The sequence below is a fragment of the Eublepharis macularius genome, chromosome 6, assembly GCF_028583425.1.
Source record: "Eublepharis macularius isolate TG4126 chromosome 6, MPM_Emac_v1.0, whole genome shotgun sequence".
Classification (NCBI taxonomy): domain Eukaryota; kingdom Metazoa; phylum Chordata; class Lepidosauria; order Squamata; family Eublepharidae; genus Eublepharis; species Eublepharis macularius.
In genome coordinates this window covers 64,603,918-64,614,018 of record NC_072795.1, presented here as the reverse complement: position 1 = coordinate 64,614,018, position 10,101 = coordinate 64,603,918, and the positions used below count along the sequence as shown (strand labels likewise).

The 10,101-nt window shown below is 48.0% G+C and overlaps 1 protein-coding gene across 1 annotated transcript in view; it reads right to left on the bottom strand.

Annotated features, from left to right (window-relative positions):
• Nucleotides 1–1,017: 1,017 nt before the first annotated feature.
• SLIT1 (slit guidance ligand 1) overlaps nucleotides 1,018–10,101 on the bottom strand; it is a 166,019-nt gene continuing 156,935 nt past the window's right edge. Inside the window, exons 28-37 of the mRNA XM_054982497.1 lie at nucleotides 9,817–9,914; nucleotides 8,123–8,262; nucleotides 6,534–6,627; nucleotides 6,190–6,327; nucleotides 5,587–5,824; nucleotides 4,686–4,816; nucleotides 4,209–4,363; nucleotides 3,501–3,789; nucleotides 2,387–2,598; nucleotides 1,018–1,744 (exon numbers count right to left, since the gene is read on the bottom strand). Coding sequence (XP_054838472.1) covers nucleotides 1,506–1,744; nucleotides 2,387–2,598; nucleotides 3,501–3,789; nucleotides 4,209–4,363; nucleotides 4,686–4,816; nucleotides 5,587–5,824; nucleotides 6,190–6,327; nucleotides 6,534–6,627; nucleotides 8,123–8,262; nucleotides 9,817–9,914 — 1,734 coding nt within the window. The 3' untranslated portion in view covers nucleotides 1,018–1,505. The remainder of the gene's footprint in view (nucleotides 1,745–2,386; nucleotides 2,599–3,500; nucleotides 3,790–4,208; nucleotides 4,364–4,685; nucleotides 4,817–5,586; nucleotides 5,825–6,189; nucleotides 6,328–6,533; nucleotides 6,628–8,122; nucleotides 8,263–9,816; nucleotides 9,915–10,101) is intronic.

The window sequence follows — 10,101 nt, the reverse complement described above, 5'->3', positions numbered from 1 at the left end:
CTCCTCTTCCGGGAGGATGGACCCACCCTCCTTTTCACTGTTTGCAGAATCAGGGATGGACTTGGGAAATCTGGCGCAGGGCAGGGGTGGTGGATGACAGCCTCTGGAGCAGTTTCTCTGGTCCTGCAGGCCGTCAGTCCATTCTGGGGGGCATCACCCTAGGACCAGAGCATGGCTCTTGAGGTACCACTCGTGTTCGCCTCGCATCTTTGTGATATAGTGTTCAAATGGTGGTGCTGCACGCCGATGGGAATTTGTTGCTCCCGTCGCCTCCAGTGGGTCTTCTGGCCTCTTGCATGGTTTCTAATAGGCATTTCTCTCACTCAGTGAAGAACCCCCCACCCCCGCCGCCTCTCCAAGACCTGGGGGCTGATTCCAAATGCTGCAGGCTGCGAGTGTGGCCCTCGCTGGGTCCTGATGCATTTCTGGGTTCATTTTTCAGGAAGGAGGTCATCTTCTTTGGGGCAGCAGCAGAAGCAGTGGTGGAATTTGCAAGTGAGTGGTGTTTCTGTCAGCAGCCTGCCCCTTGTTGGGAATGGGGTTGGACGAGCGGGTGGGCGAGCACCCTGTCTGCACCATCAGTGCCCCCCCACCCGCCAGGGCTCCTCTCAGGGAAGATGCCTCTGTTAGGGTGCGGCAAGTCCGATCATGGGGGTCTCTCCTTGTGGGGTGGGGGCATGGCAGCTGGAGATGGGAAACACGGCTTGGGACTGGCTATGCCTTCCCCTGCACTCATAGTGCTGTCAACTGCTGCCACCCTGCAATTGGTTGATCCTGGCAGCGTTGCCTGGGCAACGATGCACATTCACTCCTGGCTGCATCTTGCTGGGCTTGGCTGGCTGGTCCAGCTCTCCTGCAAAAGTCCTTAGGAAGCAGATGAGGGGTACAGCATTTACACTGACACGCGGCGGCAGGAGCCAGGTGGGGCCTTAAGATTGCACTATTAGACATCTTGGAGTATGCTATGTTTCTTTCTAAGAATAGTTGAAGGCAGATCTGAACATAGGACCATGAGGGTAAAGTGATTTCTTTTAATCACTACCTTGTAAACACCCAAGAAAGCAGGCAGTGCAGACTGGCAGGTTCCAACAGCAAAAAAATTGACAAGATGTGAAATGGCAGGATCCTGCAGCTTGGCATGGACCAAAGGCATGGTCTGTTAGGACAGTACACTGGGTAAAACAAATAGGCATGATCAGGCATGATAAGAATCCATACGGTGCACAAGGAGCAACCCCCAGATAGTGTCTGTGCTGGATATAAATACATCTGTTGTGCTGGATTGGCCAGCAGAAGTCTTCTATCTACACCTTTGCCTGGTCCATTCAGAAGAGCCACTTTTGCCAAGCCAAAGGAGCTGCTCAGTTGCCAAACTGAGTGTCCTAGCCCTCCCCCGTCCCATGAACCAACTGGGGCAAGAGGAGATAGCAAGTATGTTCCCAAGACCTCTGTTAGGGCAGGCCTGGTCCATTAGTCTCTGGCTCTGGCCTGTCCCTTGCTGGAGGCTACATGCACTGAGAACAGCCACATTTGCTGGGTTTTTCCACCTCCTCCACAAAGGAAGAGCCATCGCTGCACTCAAAGGTGTATTTCCTGCGCTTCAGACGCAGTCCTGCACAGCAGCCTGGGCCTGGACATGATCCCCGACACTCCACCCAGGACACAGGGCGTGTTGTCTGGCAAATGGCATAGCCTCGCTGCACCTGGTGGAAATCACGCACAGCCTCACCTCGGCACTCCGACTCTAGAAAAAATTAGAAAGGGGCAAGTTAGGGAATGAGACAGTGCCCTGTGGTTGGTATTACTATCCTGCACACATAGCTTGAGGGATTCTACTAAAGGCTTGCGGTGAGGGACAACCTTGCCTCCTACAGTCTTAAATGGTCAGGGATGGGCAGAGTTGTTGGATATTAATCTCTTTTCTTAGGCCTTGATTGGCTGGGAGCCATGTGAAAATGGTCCCTGTGCTCCTAGTAAAAGGAGAAGATCCATTCCAGACAAAAGGGAACAATCAAACAAAGCTTGGTTCTGATGGTTATGTTCCTTGACCAAAGCTGCTTTTGTTTTGGATGCAGCTCATGCTGGCTGTTTTGTAGGATAACTGAGATTTGAATTCCCATTTGCATCAGATACAGATCTGATGCTTTTTCCCATCAGGAGGGATGGAAGTTTACATTTGCTAAGTAATTTACTGGAGAAAGATGCTGCATAAGGAAAATTAGCCAACAGAACCCCGCTTGGAACTTTTGACATCCATAAGGAAATGCCTGGGTTAACATGATACTTCCAGCATAAGTATGAGCCCAAGTTTCTGGGTGCGTTTTCTTAGGGATCTTTAACAATGACTCATATGGGGAAAAACAGGGTGGGCCTGAAGACTTCTGACCTTGATCACAGAGGTCACCATCGAATCCCCCGTGGCATTCACAGTAGGCTTCGCCTGTGTCTGAGATCTGGCACTGACCGTGGACACACTGAAAATCCTTGCATGGGTTGTGGAGCTCGCCTTGCTGGTTGCACAAGGCACCCTTGTAACCATCCTGGCATTGGCAGCTATAGGAGAGCGCATCAAGGGGAACACAAATTCCATGTACGCATCTGCAGATCAAGCAAGACATAAAATTGAGTTCAGGTGGATACTATATTGATATGGTCAGAGTCCTTTTTTTTAAAAGCCTACCCATCATTTATCAGGTGCAATTGTTAGCTAAAGGCAACCTTTTCTGTGCTAGGCTCCCTTTGGTGCACTTGAGACTGGGTTTTCAGAGATACCTTTGGAATGCAGGCAGCAATAGGGAACAACGTAGCAGCTGGACACAGACATTCTGGATGTCAGGGGCAAAAGGACTAGGGACACACAAAACGCCTTCTACAATAGCCTCAGACACACACCAGCCTTGCACCAGGTTTCCATAGCCAGGGCATCTACAGGAGTGTTCTCCCAATCTGCCCAATTTTGGTTCCCCTAGAGATTTCCCAAAGCTCAGGCCAAAGAAGACTCAGGTGCTGGTGATTTGTAATATTGTTGACCAAAAACTAAGGAATCAGCTTGTTTTAAATGAGATTGCATAAAGTCAGGTTCACAGCTTCTTAGAGGGTACTATAAGATGTGTATCTACAGATGGAGGGTCAGATCTCCCGTGCAGCAAAGTGTCTTTTTTCAGCTTTCATTGATACAGCAGCTGCAGCCTTTATTGGATAAAGAAGATTTGGACACAGTCATCCACAGCCGTAGTTATCCACGGTCTGATCATATTCAGATCAGACTACTACAATATGCTATGTGTGCATCAGTTTTGAAGACAATTCTGAAGTTCCAGTGATGGGTGCCCAGTTTAATTACATTTAAGTACCAACTTAAAATGTCTTTGTTTTGATTTTGTTCTTGACTAAGGTTGTTTTTCCCATTATAGCTCAATAGGTAATGTTTCAATTTTCTACTGTATCTTAATTGCTGTTTTATTTGGTGTTTCATTGATGTAGTATCTCAGTGTACTCACTTGTGCCCTTGGCAGGTGTTGCTCATGGGCTGGTCACAATGGGGCCCAACCCAGCCTGGATCACAGTGGCAAATGGGGCCATGAGCTGTGTTGGGTTGGCAAATGCCATGCAGGCAATAGAGTTTGCGGCAAGGCTCACAGCCAGGCACCACTCCTGGCTTCATCTGGGTCTTGGTAAAGTCCTGTAATTCATTATTGATGTACAAGTTGCGGATGCAGCCATGGAAGCTGGAGCCATTCAGCAGCTGCCAGAGGCGGAAGGCAGCAGAGTTCACATCGACGGGCATCCCTAGTGGAGGAGAGCCATAATACCAAGGTGAGGACCAGGAAAAGCAAAAAGAGGTTGCATTCTGGGAAAGGAGGAAAGTGTCTAATCCTCAGCAGAGCATATGGAGGGAGAATGTTAAAACTTGGCTCAACCATTTGGAGGAGTAATTTATCCCATAAACCTTCATTTTCTCCCACCTGGCACACAGCCAGTTTCTCCTCCATTTTGTCCTTGGCTCTGGCTGAAAGAACTGCTCTTGCATCACTATGGGATGGAGGGAGACACCCTCCAGAGCAGAGAACAGGCCAGACTAAAGATGAAGGGATCTTATAATACAAATGGTGCAAACGTGGAAGCAGCCAGAGACAGCAGCCATCCCTATTGTAGTAGAAACATTTCACCCCCTCCCCAACTGAGCTGAGCCCAGGTCACAGCCCTACCCCCCACGTAGAGTGGAGCCTCAGAGTTCAGAGTGTGGGCCTTGCCAAAGCCATCCATGGTCATGGGGTCGCCTCCATCAATGGAGAGGTTCACCATTCGCTCAAACGTCACAAGTTCCACTGTATGGAACTGTCCATCATTGATGGTCTCTGCACTAGGGAGAGAAGAAGGTGTGGGGTGGGAAAGGCTCACAATACCCACTTCCTAGCCTGCCACTGGGTATCTACAACCACCCTTGCCCATCCAACATACAAGTTCAGCAACTACATTTAGCTCTTCATTGTATTAGCTAATAAAAATCTCCTCCTGTGACTTTTGCACTAATCCTCAACACAAATCTTGGGCATTGATCCAAATCCAAATCCCTCCCTTTCTACCACTGGATAACATGCAGGTGACTGAGGCAGCAATACTGATTTCTTTAGGTACTGGAAGTTTTACTGTGACTGAGGGAGGGACTAACGGCAGAGGGCTACCTGTAAATGGCAGAGCTGGGGTAGGTGCCTGGGTCGTAGCTGACACGCACATGGCCTTGGTATAGCTCCACCGCCATGTGGTCAGTGTCCCCATTATACAAGAGGATCCCATTGTCCTCATCTGTAGAGACCTGCAGAGAATGAAAAAGTGAACAAGCAAGGGGCAGAAAAAAGATACTCTACTTCCAAGTTGCTCCATAAATAGCACAGATTAGGCAAGATGACCAATGGCAACCTGTCACTGCTGCCTGTGGCCTCAAACCAAGTTCAAGCCTCCACACCCTAGACTGACCATGGGTCTCCTCCTCAGCCTTCTGCTCCCTACTTGTCCACTGCTGGCCCCTCTGAGGCAGCCTCTTCCCCTCTAGTGCCTTCTAACACACCTCTGTGCCCTCTGACATCCCACAGTCATGGCCCTGTCAGGTTGCTGGGCAGCCAGTGCAGTCACCTCTCACCTGGTGTCCTCAGTCGGTTGGGTAGGCTCCCTTCATGTTTGGGGGGTCCTCCAAGGCAGCTCCTTGGCCCTTGAGGCCATTAGACACCCCTTTCCAGAGCTTGCTTTCTGCCTCAGGAGGCAGGGGGCTGCCTGGCACTCTGGGCCCTGTGCCTGCCTCCTGGCTGGCCGTTTCCCCCCAACTGCTCCTCTGGCCACTTGCCAGATGCCTGATGGGACTCCTTGCTCCTCAGCACCCTGACTTTTGCTACTGACTGCCCCTTAGCTCTGTCACAATCTCTTTTCAACCACAAGCCTGGCCAGGACTGATCCCACCCTCTCACTGCCCATTCTAGCCCAGCTGGGCTATTTGGAGTGCAGAGGTGCCATGTCAGGCCCAGGGGCTGGCCAGCCACATAGCCACACCACCTTGGGGGTAAAATGGTGGCTTTGGTTTCCATCTCTTACCTGCAGAGTGATGTTAGCACTGGGCCAGTTTTGCAGGTCAGTGAATTGGAGGTATGTGTCCCTGTCTATAAAGTTGACACTCAGCAGCTTCTCACATTTTGGACCTCCAAATCCAGGAAGGCACTGGCATAAGGCACGACTGCCTAACTCCACACAGTTGGCGCCATTCTGGCACTCTGCTCTCTCACAGGGGCTAGGCTGAAGGGAGCCATGGGGTGGGATCTCACAGAGCTGGCCACTGCAATGAAGTGTCAACACAACAAGACACAAATTGGGAGAGCAACTCAAAAAGATAACACTGCAAGGCCTGTGCCTCAATCAGAACACATCTGGAACCACTGTAGGACTTTTAAAGCAGTGTATTACCTTCATCTGCCATTCATTCTCATCTGGATGCCCCAACCACAGATGGAGCAAAGCATAATTAGAACCACACAGCCAAGTGAGCTCCAGATTTTTCTTTTTTCCTCCTGATACAGCCTTGCCTCCTTTGTGTGTGTGGAAGGAGAGAATCTCCTGGCAGAGAGCAGGCCTTGCTGTTGATCTCTGCAGGATGTTTGGGTTGGGGGACAGATGTGTATTCTCCCCATCAAGTACACGTACCTGTAGCCTCCAGTGCAAAAACAGGAGTACCCATTTGGTTCATCAAGGCACTGTGCATTGTTCTGACACCGGTGGTCTAGGCAGTCATCGTAGTCCACACTGCAGTTATCTCCCACATAGCCAGGCAGGCACTCACACCTGGAGGTAGGAAAAAGCCACTTAAATGAGCCAGGCTGCCTATTGCTCTAAGCTGCAGCAGGACATACACCAGACGATGCCTGTAGCCATGGCAGTGTGCCTTTTACTATCTCTGGTATAGGTCTTTACAGAGCCTACTTCCAAGACTCCTGCTTATTGTGCATTTCAAAGTTTCCTCTCCCAGCCCTCAGGCCCCAGTCACTCACTTGGGTCCATCAGGGGAGACCCTGCATTTGGCATCATGTTGGCAGGGGCTGAGCTCTGGAGAACAGACATCCACTAGCTGCTCACAGTAAGTCCCTGCAAGAAAGATGAGGGGGGGGGTGTATAGAGAAGGGAGCGAGAGAGACCTCCTGTGATCTGGCTGAGCCAGCACTCCCCAGGGAGAGAGAGGAGGACAAGATGACCTTTGCTCTCCAACATTTGCTAGATCAACAAATATACACCCAAGCCACCTACTATGCAGCCGTTTTGAATTGTCTGGTACAGAAGGCCTAGTCATCCAAAAGCTAAAATGTCTCAAATACCTTCTGTTATTGTCTTATAAGTGGGGGCCAACCAAACATGAGATTTGAGCGTACTCAGACCTTAATTCTGCAACAGGGTTAACTATGATAATTTATATGATATGATAATTTATTGTTATTGTTATGCATAGATTCTTCTACTACCAGTGGTCATGACGAAGGACAAGGAGTTGTGTGGGCCACCAAAACCTGCCTCTTAACTAGTGGAAGTCAGTCCTCCAAGTGTATCTTTGCAAGGAGAAAACAGAAACTTAAATGAAAAAAAAAATTCTGGGATTCTCAGGATGCTGAATTCTGCTTCCAATACCACTTTCTACACTTTTTGCATGTCATCAAATAATGCACTTATATAAGATAAACTAGCTAGATGGAATGACTGGCAATATAAAGGAATGTGTGTTTGAGTGCACGCACACAAATTTGTGGAAAGTGACATTAGATGGAGATGGATCCACAACAAAGGAAGTGTGTTTTCCTAATGAAGAGAGAAGAAAATGAATCAGTTGCCAGAACCTGTTAGTCAGCAGGACCTCCTGCGTGCCTAAATTCATACAATGTGCCCTCCAGATGCACAGCAGGCCAGCATACAGACCTAGTTGTTGTAGAGATCAGATTTTCCCATCTTTCTTTCCCTCATCAAATCACAATGTAAATATATTGCTATGGTCTCATGTCTTAGCACGCTGTGTTTTCTTCTTAGTGGAACAATGTTCATATTTAACTCCCAAATCCATAATTAAATACCACTCTAGGAAAGAGGGATCCCTTCCTGTATGCAAGGGAAAGGCAGATTCATAGGGCAGGCAGAAGGGAACCAATTTTGAGAAATCTGCATCCACTTTAGTTACAAAAGGGGACATCTCTAAAAGTAGGGGGACCATCCATAGGTCCCACTGAGTAGTAGAAAAATGGTATATATTTTAAATAAATAAAACAAAACATAAAATAATTAAAGGCCATCTGCAGTGAATACTGGGGTCTCTTGTATTGTAGAGTCTTGAATTCTGTGTAAAAGGACATTCATGATCAACCTGCCACCTGTATCTGTCAAAGGGAGCTCTGGCTCTCAAAAGTTCGTATGATGAAAATCTTGTCAGTCTCTAAAGGTGTCGCTGGACTCAAAACCCTGCTGTAATCCTGCCTCCAGTAATGGAGTGTGAAACTGAAATACCATAACATGTCCTGAAAATTTCTGCAACAGTCTGGTTACTGAGTTGGGACCTGCAGGGTCCACTGGATCCATCATTGCACAGATATGCCTACTGTACCTGTATAGAAGGGAAGACACAAGCATGAATAACTAGTGGACCCATTGATGCATGTGCCACTATTCTTGCAGCTGTTGTTATTACAGATGTTGGTCTTTAGACTGCAGGTTGGTCCTTCAAATCCATCCACACAGAAACACCTGTCAGAAGGGAAATAATGGCTATTTAACAGAAATTGGAAGCTGTTTGCCATAGGGCATTTTGGAGGGTTTTAAGGCAATCAGGGTCTTTCCTAAGCAGCCCCAAGACCTCTGTGGCTCTGAAAACTGCACAGTCTTGCACCTGGGGCATTTCTGTATCTGACTTGAAGGATGTAAGTGGAATCAGTTGGATGGCCACTGGACTGAAAGAGGATTAAGAAGATCCTTGTTCTGCCAATGATCTAGGATAGATGGAGCTTAGCATGTGTTAAATTCAACAATAGTGTGAAAGATATGATGTGAGGAAAAAAGAGGGGTCTTTGGTTCACACAAGAAATAGGCACAGGCCTGAGAAGCCACAGAGTATAAGAATCAGTTTTCAAAACCAGATTATGACCATATTTTTATGCCAAAGCCATAATACTAAATTTATTTCACTTTTGCCAAATAGCTCTATCTCTGGTTTTTCATAAGCTCTCTCTCTGGCAGTGTGCTCTTCATACATGCAGTGGTATGCAGGAATAGCTGGATAAGTGTAGTCGTGAACTGCATGTGAATGCTTATAAATGTATTGTGCATCACTCCATGTACAGGTGGACACTGATCAACAGAGATGCACTGCATTTGCATGAAGTATTGGAGGGTAGTAAATTGCAGATTAGCATGTGTAGGGTATCTTGCATATGATGGCATATACATGTATATGGCCTGCAACATATTTAGCTGGGAGGGGTGAAGGACCAGGTGACCTTCTTGTACAAACACGAGTTGCTCTATGGGCTGAAGGCCCTGATACCCTTTCCAAGAAGAGTCATCTCTCTATTTTCTACCTCTCCCAAAGACAGAATGAAGCATGGCATGTGTAAAGAATCAGCTTTGTCAATCCCCAAAGGACACTGTGTGCTGGCTTTGAAGATGCTGGGTTGTTATGGTGACAGGATGAGAGGCCATTTAGCATCCTGGCAATTTGGGTGCACAGACAAGGCTGGGGCCCCATTCTCTCTCCACTGCCTGCAGTTTATTTTCAGCCACTAATTATGGTCTGTTTCCCAGAAAGCCGCCCACACTGTACTCTGAAGAGTGGAGTGAGGAGGAGTCCTGTGCATAGAGGTCCAGCTACAAGGCGAAGTCCATAGCACCCCAAGAGGCCAAAAAAAGTTACTAATTCAGGGGGACACACGTCTGCTAATAATTTTCTCTCGCAGGATCCAGCCCATATTTATAGAAAGAAACTAGAGAATCAGAGGGCCTGGGGTGGAGATGGATCTTGTTTACACAGTGGTGGTGGGCACGAGTGCATGGCTGGATGTCAAAGAATTGCTTCCCAATCTTTTCAACTACTGACTGCTGCTTTAAGGAAAGGGGCAGCAAGTTTTGCTCTGCCACATTAGTTGAAGGCCTTAAAGATAAACAGAAGGCCTTATAGCTGGGCAGCCTATGGTGCACCACTGGGATTAGCGCCAGCTAGGTAAAGCATCTCAAACCATCGTGAATATGAAGATACAGCCCACGACCAAGCAAAGCCCCTGTCCCAGATGGGAAGCTGCCACTCACGTGAAACTGGCTCCATCCCCTTCATGAGACAGACAAGTTCCACCATTCTCACAAGGGCTACTGGAGCAGCCATCAAGAGAAAGTTCACAGTTTCGACCCTGAAATAAGAGGAGGAAGCAGCCACAATTCAGAGAATGAAAGGCTAAACTCTGGCTGGGAAGTGGATTTTTTCAGCCCCAGAAGCTTGCTCCTCAGCCATAAAAACCCAAGAAACTGATTGGGGTTGCTACCTGTAGTAAAATGGCTCACCTTCTTTTGGTAAAGTTTTGCTAGCAACATTTCCCT